Consider the following 16006-nt stretch of genomic DNA (forward strand, 5'->3'; position numbering starts at 1 on the left):
AAACCTGCTGCCTGTTAATTTCATTGGATGACCCCTAGTTCTTGTGTTATGAGAAGGAGTAAACAACACTTCCTTATTTACTTTCTCCACACCAGTCATGATTTTATAGACCTCTATCATATCCCCCCCTTATCATCTCTTTTCCAAGCTAAAAAGTCGCAGTCTTATTAATCTCGCCTCATACGGAAGCTTTTCCATACTCCTAATCATTGTTGTTGCCCTTTTCTGACCCTTTTCCAATTGCAATATACCTTTTTTGAGATGGGGCGGCCACATCTGCACGCAGTATTCAAGGTGTGGGCGTACCATGGATTTATCTAGAGGCAACATGATATTTTCTGTCTTATTACCTATCCCTTTCTTAATGATTCCCAGCATTCTGTTTGCTTTTTTGACGGCCGCTGCACACGGAGTGGATGTTTTCAGAGAACTCTCCACAGTGACTCCAAGACTTTCAAGAGCTACTCAAGAGCTTTTTTAAGAGGGCCAGATCCTAAAGTCCTGTCTCAGTTTTGCTCATTCGAGGGGGGATTTTCCAGAGTATCTAAACTGCGCACTAAGTCCTGCCTGGCCTCTGGTTTGAGCCCAAGCCGCTCCTCTGTCCACACTCAAATCAGCCTGATTCAGGTCAACGAGCACACAGGAGCGAGGCCCTAGATCCAGCTGCGGGGTGGGTCAGAACCCGAGTCATGCCATGACTCTGGTCCTCGGCTGGTCATGCTGCAGGGCGGACGTAGGCTGAGCTGCAGGCCTGAGGCAGAAGGTCTGCATGGTGCAATAGAGACACGTTAGCATGGCTGTGAGACCCAGGTACGGCCATTGTAAACCCAGGTCTCCAGTGCAGCATGGACACTCCGGCACAGTCTTGGAAACACCGAGACCACAAGCCCGGGTCCCACAGCCCCTGGTGTACAACATGTAAGACAAACTTTGAATGATTTACGAGTGTAAGTCCCCTTGACTTTCAGTGTTATTTGTGCTTCTAAGTCACTCGGTCACCTCTGGAACTCTCACCGCCTACTGCCATTGGCTTCCTTGGCAACGTGCCTGCATCAGAACCCAGCCAAGGGACTCAGGACTTGTCCCAAAGGGCAGCTACATTTTAAAAAAAACCCAAATCTATGGAATACGGGCTGCAAAGTGAGTTGCTCCATGAGCCTTTTCTCTCTGGAGGCCTGGGGTCCCCATTGGTTGCGTCTCAGGGATGCCAAGGGGCCTTATTTTGCTCTGTGATAATCCAGTAACTCTTAGGTAACTCCATCACACTTACGCTGGATATATTTAGAGAAATGACATCAGATGCGGGGGAGGTGAACTGAGGGGGAAGGGGTCTTGGGAACTGTTTAGAATTCAACAGGAGATGATTTCTTGTTGATGTCTTGTAGTAACATCTGACTAAGCCGAATCCTGGGGTCCTGACGCAATCTTTACTCCGGTTTTACTCAAATTCCCAATAAAACCAGTGTAAACAACTGATCTGGGGATTTGCTTCCATCTATGCTAGAAAACTCGGTTTCTCAGGTGGGGTTTCACATATGTCTCTCTTGCGTCTGACCTTACTCCTTGCGGTTTCAGTGTGTGGGAAGCCAAAGTTTTCCAGGAGTTTGCTGGCTCGGATTTCCAACGGACGCTATGCCCAGCGGGGAGTATCTCCGTGGATCGCCATGCTGTATAGGGGATCGCAGCCCTTCTGCGGAGGCTCTCTGCTAGGTAAGAATCTCTTTGGTACTCGGCGTCATCTGGGCTGATGACTGGAGCGATAACGCTCTGATTCAACAGCTCGAAGAATTCAGAGGAAAATGAGCAAGCCCTGGTTGACTGGCGATTCGTATGGCACAGAGTAGAATCACATCTGGTTTGACACAATGCTATCCAGAGACCCTGGAGTGCATTGCATGAGTTAGACACTGACTGCTCAGTGTCCGTGGAAGGCTATGAAGCCATCAATATGTGCAATAGACCCCATGCAGCCTTGAAGAGTGGAGTTTGTTTTACCAGGAGAAGAAAATTCAGCTCAGACACAAGGGTTCTCCCCTGATCTCTTCAAACACGACATAGACGCCGGCTTCCTCCAGGCCCCGGGGGGTGCTCAACCCCCCACTCCACCCCAGGCCCTGCTCCCACCCGACCCCTTCCCCCAAGCCCCCGCCCCCATCCCACCTCTTCCCTCCCCCGCTCCGCGCCAGACCACATCCCCACCCCATCCCTTCCCCCAGCCCCCATCCTGCCCCATCCCTTCCTGCCCTGCCCTGCCCCTGCCCCGCCTCTTTCCCACCCAGTTCCGCCCCCTCCCCCCGGGGTGCCCCATCCCCACTCCTCCCCCTCCCTCCCAGAGCCTCCAGCACGCCAGGAAACAGCTGATCACGCCGGACGATAGGTGCTGGGAGGCGGGGAGGCGTGGGGAGGTTCTGAGCGGTGTGGCAGCAAGTGGGCGGGAGGCGCTGGGAAGGCAAAAGGGGGAGCTGGCTGCCAGTGGGTGCTAAGCACCCACAAATTTTTTCCTGTGGGTGAAACACGACTTTAACTTCCAACCAGACAGCCAGCAGAAGGGACAATTTAATACCTTATTCCAAAAAGGCATCTCTGGGACCCCCTCGTGCTGCCCTGGATCAGAAACGGGGGTGGTTTGGAGTCCACACATAAGACATGAACCCACCAGTGACTGGCCCACTAGGCAAGAGTACTGTTAAGCGAGCCATGCCCCTGGTATCTGATCACACACACTGCTGGGGGAATTGGCTATAAAGGAGACATAAGAACATAAGAACGGCCATACTGGGTCAGACCAAAGGTCCATCTAGCCCAGTATCCTGTCCTCCGACAATGGCCAATGCCAGGTGCCCAAGCAAGACTGAACAGAACAGGGAATCATCAAGTGATCCATCCCCTGTCACCCATTCCCAGCCTCTGGCAAACAGAGGCTAGGGACACCATCCCTGCCCATTCTGGCCAATAGCCATTGATGGACCTATCCTCCATGAACTTACCAAGTTCTTTTTTGAACCCTGTTATAGTCTTGGCCTTCACAACATCCTCTGGCAAGGAGTTCCACAGGTTGACTGTGCGCTGTGTAAAAAAAATGCTACTTTTTAAGTAAAGATATGCTCTGCTTTAAACCTATGCTGCTGAGCCCAATCCTGCGTAGCACAATCACTCCTACCGCCTGAAAGTGGGGAGGCCTAGGAGGGGAATGAGCACCTCCGAGCCGCATTAGCATGCGGAGGCCCAAGTGTCGAACCACGTCCGCTATGTCTAGTCCCTGTGCAGACCTTGCGCTCTTGCATGCCAAGGCCTGCGCATGGAGGGGGACTGAGCCCCTCTGTGCAGAAATCTCGGCCTCCTGCTTACCCTGCCTGGAGCTCACGCGTGGGCTCTGTCCCCAGTGGTGGGGGAGCACAATGACATAGTGCTGCCAGCTGGTTTCCTTGCAAAGACTCAAGGAACTCACCATCCCCCTACGAAATACCGACAGGAGCGGGGTGGCTGGGTTTGGTGGGTACCGCGGTGGGGCACAGGAGAGAGCCTCCTGCTGGGCAACGATGACTCCTGGGTTGTATTGATGGATCAGTGGCTCTTTGGCCACCTTCTTGCCATCGGTTTCTTTTGACCAGCCAGTAGTGGGTCTCAGGGCTCCCCTCCTGAAAGGCCCTGAGAGCTGGGACTCCCCTTAGGGTCAGTGGGCTTTGGCGGCGTCTCTCTTGTGCTCAGCCCCGGGCCCCAGGACTGTGGAGCAGCCCCTCTGGACATGGGGTGAAATTCAGCACGAGGTCTACCTCCCACATGAGCCCCAGTTCAACCAAGAGTCCAGCACATGGTTTCTTGGTCCCATTTGGACGTAAGCGGTGCCTGGCCCTAGTGCAGACCCCACGTACAGGTGTGAATGACCACCCCCGCCCCAGTGGAAGGAGTTCAGACGCCATAACCGCCCAGCCCTGGGGACCAAGAAACCTTTTGAAAGCAGCCGATGGCCTGGAGGACATCCAGTGTTTTCTCAGCATGGTGCTCCCTATGGAGCAGAGGTGTTGAGAGATGTAACTGATCTGTGTAAAGGGCCTGCAGACCCTTAGATAAAAGGTGCCGTGTACATTATAAGCAGGGTTATTGTTAGAGAGGAGGTTGGGTGTTGTGAACGATCCCATGCGTGGGCACTGGGCTGGACGGGTGTGGTGAGCTATCCTGTGGGTGGGAACCGCTGTTCCCTCTAAGCTGTGCGTGTGGGCGCACACACAGATCCTAAACCCTGCATGCACGGCGAAACACCGCGTGCACAAAAATTTGCACAGAAGAAATTTTTTGCGCAGACGGCCTGTCATAAATAGAGGGAACACTGGTGGGAACTGGGCTGGGTGGGTGTTGTGAGCTATCCCGTGCATGGGGACTGGGCTGGGTGGGTGTTGTGAGCTATCCCGTGCGTGAGCACTGGGCTGGGTGGGTGTTGTGAGCTATCCCGTGCGTGGGGACTGGGCTGGGTGGGTGTTGTGAGCTATCCCGTGCATGGGGACTAGGCTGGGTGGGTGTTGTGAGCTATCCCGTGCGTGGGGACTGGGCTGGGTGGGTGTTGTGAGCTATCCCGTGCGTGAGCACTGGGCTGGGTGGGTGTTGTGAGCTATCCCGTGCGTGGGGACTGGGCTGGGTGGGTGTTGTGAGCTATCCCGTGCGTGGGGACTAGGCTGGGTGGGTGTTGTGAGCTATCCCGTGCGTGGGGACTAGGCTGGGTGGGTGTTGTGAGCTATCCCGTGCGTGGGGACTAGGCTGGGTGGGTGTTGTGAGCTATCCCGTGCATGGGGACTAGGCTGGGTGGGTGTTGTGAGCTATCCCGTGCGTGGGGACTGGGCTGGGTGGGTGTTGTGAGCTATTCCGTGCGTGGGGACTGGGCTGGGTGGGTGTTGTGAGCTATCCCGTGCGTGGGGACTGGGCTGGGTGGGTGTTGTGAGCTATCCCGTGCGTGGGCACTGGGCTGGGTGGGTGTTGTGAGCTATCCCGTGCATGGGGACTGGGCTGGGTGGGTGTTGTGAGCTATCCCGTGCATGAGGACTGGGCTGGGTGGGTGTTGTGAGCTATCCCGTGTGTGGGCACTGGGCTGGGTGGGTGTTGTGAGCTATCCCGTGCATGGGGACTGGGCTGGGTGGGTGTTGTGAGCTATCCCGTGCGTGAGGACTGGGCTGGGTGGGTGTTGTGAGCTATCCCATGTGTGGGCACTGGGCTGGGTGGGTGTTGTGAGCTATCCCGTGCATGGGGACTGGGCTGGGTGGGTGTTGTGAGCTATCTCGTGCGTGGGAACTGGGCTGGGTGGGTGTTGTGAGCTATCCCGTGTGTGGGCACTGGGCTGGGTGGGTGTTGTGAGCTATCCCGTGCGTGGGAACTGGGCTGGGTGGGTTTTGTGAGCTATTCCATGCATGGGGACTGGGCTGGGTGGGTGTTGTGAGCTATCCCGTGCGTGGGGACTGGGCTGGGTGGGTGTTGTGAGCTATCCCGTGCGTGGGGACTGGGCTGGGTGGGTGTTGTGAGCTATCCCATGCATGGGGACTGGGCTGGGTGGGTGTTGTGAGCTATCCCGTGTGTGGGCACTGGGCTGGGTGGGTGTTGTGAGCTATCCCGTGTGTGGGCACTGGGCTGGGTGGGTGTTGTGAGCTATCCCGTGCGTGGGAACTGGGCTGGGTGGGTTTTGTGAGCTATTCCATGCATGGGGACTGGGCTGGGTGGGTGTTGTGAGCTATCCCATGCTTGGGGACTGGGCTGGGTGGGTGTTGTGAGCTATCCCGTGCGTGGGCACTGGGCTGGGTGGGTGTTGTGAGCTATCCCGTGCGTGGGCACTGGGCTGGGTGGGTGTTGTGAGCTATCCCGTGTGTGGGCACTGGGCTGGGTGGGTGTTGTGAGCTATCCCGTGCGTGGGCACTGGGCTGGGTGGGTGTTGTGAGCTATCCCATGCTTGGGGACTGGGCTGGGTGGGTGTTGTGAGCTATCCCGTGCGTGGGCACTGGGCTGGGTGGGTGTTGTGAGCTATCCCGTGCGTGGGCACTGGGCTGGGTGGGTGTTGTGAGCTATCCCGTGCATGGGGACTGGGCTGGGTGGGTGTTGTGAGCTATCCCGTGCGTGGGGACTGGGCTGGGTGGGTGTTGTGAGCTATCCCGTGCGTGGGGACTGGGCTGGGTGGGTGTTGTGAGCTATCCCATGCTTGGGGACTGGGCTGGGTGGGTGTTGTGAGCTATCCCGTGCGTGGGCACTGGGCTGGGTGGGTGTTGTGAGCTATCCCGTGTGTGGGCACTGGGCTGGGTGGGTGTTGTGAGCTATCCCGTGCGTGGGAACTGGGCTGGGTGGGTTTTGTGAGCTATTCCATGCATGGGGACTGGGCTGGGTGGGTGTTGTGAGCTATCCCGTGCGTGGGGACTGGGCTGGGTGGGTGTTGTGAGCTATCCCGTGCGTGGGGACTGGGCTGGGTGGGTGTTGTGAGCTATCCCATGCTTGGGGACTGGGCTGGGTGGGTGTTGTGAGCTATCCCGTGCGTGGGCACTGGGCTGGGTGGGTGTTGTGAGCTATCCCGTGTGTGGGCACTGGGCTGGGTGGGTGTTGTGAGCTATCCCGTGCGTGGGCACTGGGCTGGGTGGGTGTTGTGAGCTATCCCGTGCGTGGGCACTGGGCTGGGTGGGTGTTGTGAGCTATCCCATGCTTGGGGACTGGGCTGGACAGATGTTCTGACTCTTTTATGTTCTAGGAACCAAATGGATTGTCACTGCTGCTCACTGCCTCCACCAGGAACTGGAACTGGAGAACCCAGTTTTCCGCAGCTCGGATGCTGTCAGCCCTTCATCATTCAGCATAATCCTGGGTGAGTGACCAGCAATCAGCACTGCACACTGTCTCAAGGGGTGGCGATGGGGCAGAGACAGATCACTGACTACAAGTCCCTCCAGGCGGGCAGAGGTATGGTGCTCTCCCAAGATCCCATGGCCTGGGTAATTAAAGGCAAAGTGGACTCAGGCCAGGACCCTTTATGCCATTCCCCTGTGAAATTGCTGTGTGTGTCCTTGGTTCACACACTGGCTCACCACTTCCTCCAGGAACCCTTCAATATACAGTCTCTGATGTTCTCTGCGGCTCCCTTCTGCCCCTTCCTGCTGGACTGGGTTCCCTGCCATGGGAGCCCCACAAGCTAGCTGTGTCATGATGATACATTATGTCTGCCAGGCACAAATTTGCTAGGACGTGTCCTGCTCTGAGCTATTTGCTTCTCCAAGCCCCCAAATGACTTTAATGGGAATTCACGCCCCTTTGGGAGGGTAGGGTGATGGCCTCTCATAACTGCACGTAGCCACCTCTCCCTGGCCCTTCTTTCTTCACAGGGAAACACCGGACTCTAAAGCAAGACGACACCGAGCAGCAGCTGCAGCCGAAGAACATCATCATCCACCCCTCCTACAGGGCGGCCACCTTTGAGTACGACATAGGCCTGGTGGAGCTGTCTGAGCAGGTGGTGCTGAATGACTACGTGATGCCGATTTGCTTTCCTGATGGTTCACACCACCAAGGCAAGAGCTGGCTCTTTCTCCTCGCCCACCCAGGGACAGTGCTGGGCCAGCTCCGAAACAGGCAACAAAACTTGCTACAGCTCTTGAGATTCAGGGACTGATCTTGCAGAGGTGCCAATCAGCTGGCAGCTCCCACTGCGAGCAGGCCATAAAGCCCAACTGCCGGGCTAAACACAGACCAAGGTGGATACGGTAACCAGAAGATATGTGCAAGACAGAGACCCCAAGGAGGGTGGAGAGGAAGTACTTATGATGCCTCAAGGGGCTATTAGTGGGAGGCCACTGGGCAAAACTGATCCAAAGGCTAGAAAGATTTTCACGACAGCCAGCCTAGCTGTGAGGAGTTTGTTATGGGATGATGGCATTATCTCCCCAAGGAAGGTTTGGATGGTCCTTCATGTCAGTCACTGGACAAAGTGCTAGCAAATATGTGATAGGGACAATCTTGACTTGGGATCAGCACGGACTAAATGACCTAGAGGTGCCCAGCTCTGACCCATGTGATTCTTTGATCCAACCCCCAGAGTTTTTTCTCTCTCTCTGGTTCTCCTGGCTGCTGTGTTCTTTATCCCCTAGGCAAAGGGGACAGAGGACTGGTCCAGCAGGCATCTCCTCTGCCTGAGACAGTCAGACACAGACTCTCTCAAGAACCGCTCGCCGTGTGTGTGAGCCTCACATCTCCCCAGGCAGCCTTCTCTCCCAAGACCTGCTTTGCTTGTGATCTTCACAGCACCTAGTTTCAGAAAAGGGGACTTACAAGCTAGGATCAGTGCCTCAGGCCAATATCAGAGCAGCTAAGTGGAAGGGCAATTACGGATGCAGCTGGCTGCATGAGAGGAATCTATACGCCTGCCCTGGACTCCTCTTGTACAACAAACCAGGCATATTGGGTACAAAATCTGCTTCAAGGGAGATAACAGTTGCCTGGAGACAGGCCACTTCTGGGGTAGTGAAGGAATGGCTTAGAAAGATGCTAACACATAGACCGGTTTCAGAGTAGCAGCCGTGTTAGTCTGTATCCACAAAAAGAACAGGAGGACTTAATTTGTTAGTCTCTAAGGTGCCACAAGTCCTCCTTTTCTTTTAACACGTAGACTGATTCACTGCCATGTTCAGCAGGGTCCAGTTAATAGCAGAATCCTCTTCCCACACCCGAGTATCTCTTTGCTAGCAAACTCTTCTTGATTTTGCTTTCAGATGCCATGGTCGTTGTCAGCGGATGGGGGAAGCAATTCTTGCAAAAACGCCCTGAAGCCTTGATGGAGGTGAGAACTATTAACCTGAGAATAGCAGGATCTAGGGGCCTGAGCACAGGGGTGGGGTCCAGCGTCCTGCCTCTGACACAGGCCTCCTCTGTGACCTTGGGCATGTCACTTCCCCTCTTTGTGCCTCAGCTACCGCAGCTGTAAAATGAGGATGCTGGCGCTGGCCTCCTTCTCGGTAGCCAAGTGAGAGTTCAGGTTTGCCCAGTGCTGGGAGCTGAGCAGCACCACAGACACAGCAGGAAAGCCAGCAAGGGCTGCTGGAATCCTGGTAGTGCCTTGCCTGGAAAACTCTGCAGAAAAATGCACCTGTCTAAAGCCAGAGTGGGTCCAAACTCCATGCCTGTTGTGTACATTGCTGCCATCAAACAGCCACCAGGGCCTTGAACATGAGTAAACATACCACTCGGGCCTAGCATCATTTCTCCAAAATCGCTGCATGCAGCCAGCGACCTGGGAGAAACCAACAGACACGTATGCAACCATTGAGCAATGAGCAAATAGGAGCGCTTTGCTCAACCGCTTCACTCGGCTACAAGGCATTGGGGGCTTTGATATATATCGATTGTGGACGAGGCTGCCAGCAGCAGAGTCCAAAGGAGAAGCAGGTCAAACCTTCAGCATCAACTGGAGACGTGTAATATCAGCTGTGCTAATGGAATCCAAATGGCTTGGCTTTCTCTCCCTTTACAACAGGCTGTCCATGAACGCTGCATCCAATGGGAACATGGTATATTCTGCTAACCCTAGCCCCACCAGACCTCACCAAGGTTTCACCTCTTGCTTCAGTGTGATGTTAGTTTGCAGGTCAGCCCAGATGGCTCGTCCTTTTCCCAGTTATCCTTTTCCCAGACAAACCCCAACAGGAGGTGCTGGGGGACCTACAGGCAGATCTCATGGTGCCAGTTTAGCCCCGGAGCATAATTATTATTTGTCTGGATGATGATAGTGCCCACAATGTGGTCAAGGGCTCACCACACACACAGGAACATGTGGTCCTTGCCTTGAAGAGCTTAAAATTTAACGGCATGTCTCCACTGCTGCCGGAGGTCTGAGTGCAGTCATTGATTCGATTTCAAGGCCTGAAGGAACCCCTGTCATCACTTAGTCAGACCTCCTGTGTAACACGGGCCCTCGGACATCCCACAGATAACTCCAGTTTGAATTCAGCAATGTGAGCCTGTCCCCAGGGTTTCTGGCATGCTCACACAGCCCACGCCGCTGCAGCTACACTGATATTCTTCACCAGGCTAGCAAGGGTAAAGCTAGCATGGGTCCGTCGACCTGATCTGGAGTCACACCTGGGATCGCAGTGTAGACATAACCTACAAAGTCAAGAAGAGCGCGGGAGACAATCAAGAATAGGTAGATTACACCTTTTGGCAAATACAGGGAGAGCCCATAATCATCCCCCTGGCATAGGAGCCCCATGTCCACCTCTTCACCCCACCACCTCTGCTTAGTAAGAGCAGCTGTGTCCTCGTGTCCCTTCCTGGTCCTAAGCTGTGTTTGCTCCCTGTTCCATCATGCTTTGGGCCAGACTCTGTCGTCAAACACACGAGTGTGAATGGGAACTGCACACACGTGTCTGAGGGCAGGATTAGACCCTTTGCATGAAGGCATTCGGCGTGAACGCCCACTCCTGCCCTCTTCAAGTAGGACACGATAAGGAAGCTTTCAGTATACACAAGGAGCTGGGTCTTCTCCATCTCCGATTTCTCTAGGTTAACTGCTACGGTTACAGGTGTATGCTCCACGCCGGCGTGTCGTGGTGGTCTGTCCCCCTCTGACAGCGGCTCGGCCACATAGCAGTTAAGAAACCTGCTGCAGTGTTGAGTACGGGGGGAAGGCTCCTTTGGCTCAAGCAACAGGCACTTTCACTTGGGGGTCCAGATGTCCCAGGTTCAATCCCTGTTTCCAACCCCCAGCCAAGGGTGTGCATAACATAAAGCAATAGGATACTGCTAGACTAAAGGCTGTTTGGGCTTATGTAGTTGTAGCTGTGTCAGTCCCAGCATATTAGAAAGAGAAGGCGGGCAAGGTGTTTGCAGAACTCAATTTTAATTTTTTTTATCATTTCAGTGGATAACATCGGTGTTTATTTATACGCTTTTTTTTTTCAATTTTTAGCCATTTAAATATTCACAGGTGTGAGAAATCATGGGGGCTGCAGGCAAAGGTGGAGATTAGAGGATTATTTCTCGCCAGTTGAGGCGGAGATTCAAAAAGTTAAAGCTTTATAAACCATTACGATGCAAACTGTGACTATCAGGTGTCAACATTTTAGCCTTGACTCAAACGCTCACAGCTTCTCAAGCAGCATTCTTCTGACTTGGGCAATGTGTGAATTTCAGTTGCTCTCGATGGAAATATTTTTCCGTTGGTTTGCGTGTGTGCGGTTTGTGTGCCTCTAGGGTGCGGTGTGTGACATTTAGTGACATTTACCACTACAAATTGGATCCTTCCAAGCCTGCGTAGATACAGCAGGGGCCCCCGCGAGCCAATGGGCACCTGGTAACGAAGTGTTTTTCCTGTCTTGCAGATTGAGATCCCGCTCACTGACCATGCGTTATGCCAGGAAGCCTATGCGAGGCTGCAGAAAAAGGTGACGGATGATATGATCTGCGCTGGAGAGAAAGAAGGTGCAGCTCCCTTCTACCCACAGCAGCTTTGGTGCAAGTGTGTCCTTCCATCCGCCCCAGTGGGCAGGTCTCACCCTCATGCTGTTAGACACCTCGCTAGGGGGTGAACATTAAAGGGGGACACAGGTCTTTACCAACTCCTCGTCCGAAGAGGGGGCAAGGGGCACGTCACCCTGTGGAGAGGCCAGCACGAGGCTTACGTGCCGCCCAGCAGAGCTTATGGTGGATTGAAGAGATGCACAGCCCTTGTGCTGACCCGCCGCGGGGTGTGACCCTTCAGCATGGCCCTGTCTGCTTCCCCCGAACAGGCTCTATCCATTAGGGGATGTGGATGGGGCTCTGTGCCCTGAGGCTGTGCTGAAGGGCTGGGGCCAGCAGGGGTCTCTGTCTGTCAGAGAAAGGGCAGTATTCCCAGGGTGCAGCCTGCAGCCCCCCACTCAGAGTCCGTGTCTGCCTCCCCAGAAGAGGAGGGAGACTGCAGCAGTGGGGGGAGGGAGCCAGATCCTGGCAGCCGAGACTGCCTCCACAGAGCCCCTCCTGCTTCCCATCCGGACAGATCCCGCTGCTGACTCTGGCCCTTCAGCTCAGCCGTGTCCAGTCCTTACACGCACCACAGGGTCATGCCCCACGCTTTGAAAATCTCTGACTAATGCAACCAAAAGTTATTGGGCTGTTGTCAGGAATCCCTGGGTGAGCTTCTCTGGCCTGCGTTGGATGAGACATCAAAACAGATGCTCACTGTCTGGCCTTACAGCCATGAACTCTGGGAAATTCTGCAGTGGGGATGGGCTTATGGACAGAGGTTCACGCCGCACAACTAGTGCAGGGGATTCAAAGGGGACGCAGCTTCCGGTTTGGTTCCGGACAGATAGATTCGCCCATACCATGCCAGGCCCGGTTTCCTGATAAGATGTGGTGACATCTTAACATCTGGTTTTCACATCTCCTTGAAACCAGTTTGAGAAGTTAACCCATCTTTTCTCCTGTGCTGGATGTCTTTGGATTGGGGTGACCAGATACCAAGTGTAAAAAATCGTGACGGTGGTGGGAAGTAATAAGTGTCTATATAAGACAAAGCCCCAAATATCGGGACTGTCCCTATAAATTCGGGACATCTGGTCACCCTGCTTTGCAGGAAACATCAAACCGAGGTCCTGGCCACATGTGGTCACTAAAGGATCTACACTGGGGGGAGGGATAGCTCAGTGGTTTGAGCATTGGCCTGCTAAACCCAGGGTTGTGAGTCCAATCCTTGAGGAGGCCGTTTAGGGATCTGGAGCAAAAATTGGGGATTGGTCCTGCTTTGGGCAGGGGGTTGGACTAGATGACCTCTTGAGGTCCCTTCCAACCCTGATATTCTATGATCACTTTCCAGGGTGTTAACTCTGGTGTCCTGGCCAAATTTTAGGTTGGGTCATTCTGCCTCCCTCTAGTTCTCCTTTAGTTTCAACTAGGTCCAGAATTCTTCCTCCCTTCCCACCTTAAATCGCTTCTCAGCCTTGCTGTGCACTGGTAAAGAGTTGCCACATTCTCCACTCAGAGGTGGCTGCATTTTAGTGGGGGCACGTGGCTAACCCTGTCCGTAAAGTTGGAGTAGCAATTTGCAAAGTCTGCGGCGCGTTTGGGTCCCTTGGGCGCCACGGAAATGACCACCCTTCTCTTCTACCCACAGGAGGAAAAGATGCTTGTAGCGGAGATTCAGGGGGGCCCATGGTCACCTTAACCAACCAGAATAACCACTGGCAGCTGATTGGCACAGTGTCCTGGGGAGATGGATGCGGGCAGAATGATCGGTATGGAGTGTATTCCAATGTGTCCAAGAGCTTGGCCTGGATTAAGCAGGTCACTGGGGTGGAATATTGAATTCTCTGGCCTGCTCACAACCCTGGCTAGGTGAGAACAGCTGGGAGGAGTACCAAGTTTGCCAGTTCTGCAGCAGACAATTAAGTCGATGACACATGAATGGGTCGTTCCAATTTCTGCCAAAAAAGCCACCTCAGGGAGATGCCTTGCCTGCCTCAGAGTGTAAATTCCCGCAGGATATAGTGGTAGGAAAGGCTTAGACTGGATTCCTGCACCCACCTGAACTGACCTGTGACCTGAGCCCATCTCTGCAGCCAATCCTGCAGGGATAAGCCAATTTCCCCTTGGTTTCCAGGCACCAAGAGCCACGGACGGACCACTCTGCAATTCCATTGTAACTTCATTGACCAGGAAAGCACAGGATAAACCTGATGCCATAATCAATACTGCTGATTTAGACTCGGGGGGCCCCGCCAGAGTTTGGGGTTTTACAAAACCCATGAGACTTTAAAAAAAAATGGGGTTTCACAAACCGTCTCTGTTATGAAACACGGCAAAGGAAACTTTGCTCCTTAAACCAAATCATTATTTTTTAGACCATTGAATGTTTGTAAAAGTGCTTCGAATTAATTGTAGCCTATGCTATGCAAACAAAGGGCCCAATGCTGCAAATACTTAAGTATTCTCGACTGTGATGCTAATGGGAGCATTCAAAGTACAACGCCCAGTAATATTTCCAGGATCAACTCTGAGAAAGATGTATCAGAGGGGCAGCCGTGTTAGTCTGTATCCACAAAAACAACGAGGAGTCTGGTGGCACCTTAAAGACTAACAGATTTATTTGGGCATAAGCTTTCGTGGGTAAAAAAAAACACTTCTTCAGATGCATGGAGTGAAAATTACAGATACAAGCCTGAGAAAGATACTCCTTCTCTGCCTCTGGGAATAGAGTGGTTGAAATTCACCCCTCTGTGTAAAGCCAGCACAAGATCTATGTCACATTTAAGTCATAAGTGGGACTTAGGTGGCATGTCCGGCTCTGCCCAGGGGTGAATTTCACCTAGGCAGAAGAATGTCTTTCAAAACATGCAGCCGCTCCGAATTCAGGATCTGCCAGACCAAAGGGTCCTGGACCTTTGGAAGTTTCAAGTTCTTCCCTCAGCGTACAACCAATGATCGCCATGTGACTTCTCCATTCCCTCTCCCAGTGTCTTTGTTGTCTCTAGTCGGCAGCTGCGTCTTAGTAACCCACAGGTTAAACAATGTTATTCTTTCAACACCCAGTATTCATACCAAAGGAAAGGTGAGGAGGGGTTTACAGCAAGCGGAACTTGGTCCAAATCTATGCCCTGATTCTGCCCCCCCCCCCCCCCGAAATCAGTAACAAAACTCCCCCTGAGCAGAGCAGCAGCCAGGTCAGACCCAGGCCTGCTGGAACACATAGGCCTGCTGGTGGCACCTAGCATTTGCACTTGAGGCGTTCCATGTCTGAGACTCTAATTAAAGCCTCTTAAAATAAGGTGAGGCTGAGACAACTGGTGCCCACAGGACTGACCCAAAGCCCACTGAACTCAAAAGACAGGCGCCCATTTCCGTGGGCTTTGAACAGGCCCTAGGTCACCATTGCTCCTGCTGGGGGACGCTCACCAGTCAGGTACCAAAAGGCTGCAATGGTGACGATGTGCATAATAAAGCTCGCCACTCTGTCAGCTCTGCCAGCTTCCACATCTGCTTTTCCTGGCTTCATTTGCGCGGTCTGAAAGATCCACCAGACCCAGGCGACTCAGTCCACAGCATGCAACCCAAACACTCAATGCTCCTTGCAAGATGCAACATGTAACGTGCAAAAAACCACATCATGCACACAGACGATGTATGCAACATAGAGGGAACACAGTGCCTTGTGCAGCACTCCCATGCAACCTGTGTAATACTTGGGCTCGTATTCTCTCTTGCCTTTGAGCTACCGCAAGGGCGGCCGTTTAGCTATTGCTCTTCTAGCATCGCTCAGGAAGGAAGATCGGAAGCAGGTCTCTACAATTGCACGTGAATAGGGTTTGTTAAAAATGACTCTGGCTTACGCCTTGCAGGTCGATTATTTAGAACCTTGAAACAGCCTTAAAGAAGCACTCGGCAGCCAGCCGGGAGGTATCTGCACGTAGGCTGCGAACAGAGAGAGTAACAGAAATTAACAATGTGGCTGGGCAAGTAGCAAGCAGCTACCATCCCAGAAAAGTACATTTCACATCAAACTAGCTGAAAACCAGTCAGTCCCTCTACTTTCCTGCTAAGTCTTGAGTTGAGGGGTCAGCTCTCTGCCATAGAATGGGGAGTGGGCTGGACATTGACCTCTGGGAGACCCTGGTGATACAACCTTTCTGGCTGTCTTTCTCCCCTGAAGAAGGCAGGATGGGGGAGATATCGGGGTGGGGGCTGGGGGGGAATTGCAGGTAGAAGGTTATTGGGTCACTTCCCAGAAAAGACAGTGGAAGGGAAGAATGGGGTGACCTGTTGTGGGGTGAGAGATCTCAGCTCAGCCAGGCAAAACCCCAAGCCAGATGAGACTCACCCCCCACCCGCCCCTTTACAACACTCCACTCGGGTCTGTGATGCAGGGAGAGATGCATCTGAGTCTGAGCTCTGAGACGGGCACCACATATCCCAGCCCTGACTCTGATCTCACTGGCACTGGCTTTCCCCTGGGGTGACCAAGAGCAGAATCAGGCCCCATATCTCCCCAAATCCCTGCAGCAAAGGCTCCTGAGGACCCTGA

The 16006-nt window shown here is 53.6% G+C and overlaps 1 protein-coding gene across 3 annotated transcripts in view; it reads left to right on the forward strand.

The window, feature by feature from the left end:
* The window catches only part of MASP1 (MBL associated serine protease 1), a 70526-nt gene extending 56619 nt beyond the window's left edge, over window positions 1-13907 (forward strand). For all 3 annotated transcript variants that reach the window (XM_084638134.1, XM_084638129.1, XM_084638131.1), the window contains 6 exons: window positions 1576-1710; window positions 6713-6826; window positions 7341-7526; window positions 8724-8791; window positions 11331-11430; window positions 13103-13907. In XM_084638134.1, coding sequence (XP_084494260.1) covers window positions 1576-1710; window positions 6713-6826; window positions 7341-7526; window positions 8724-8791; window positions 11331-11430; window positions 13103-13293 — 794 coding nt within the window. In that variant the 3' untranslated portion in view covers window positions 13294-13907. The remainder of the gene's footprint in view (window positions 1-1575; window positions 1711-6712; window positions 6827-7340; window positions 7527-8723; window positions 8792-11330; window positions 11431-13102) is intronic.
* The last annotated feature ends 2099 nt before the right edge of the window (window positions 13908-16006 follow it).

The sequence above is a fragment of the Lepidochelys olivacea genome (assembly GCF_965140295.1).
Source record: "Lepidochelys olivacea isolate rLepOli2 genome assembly, chromosome: 9".
NCBI lineage: Eukaryota > Metazoa > Chordata > Testudines > Cheloniidae > Lepidochelys > Lepidochelys olivacea.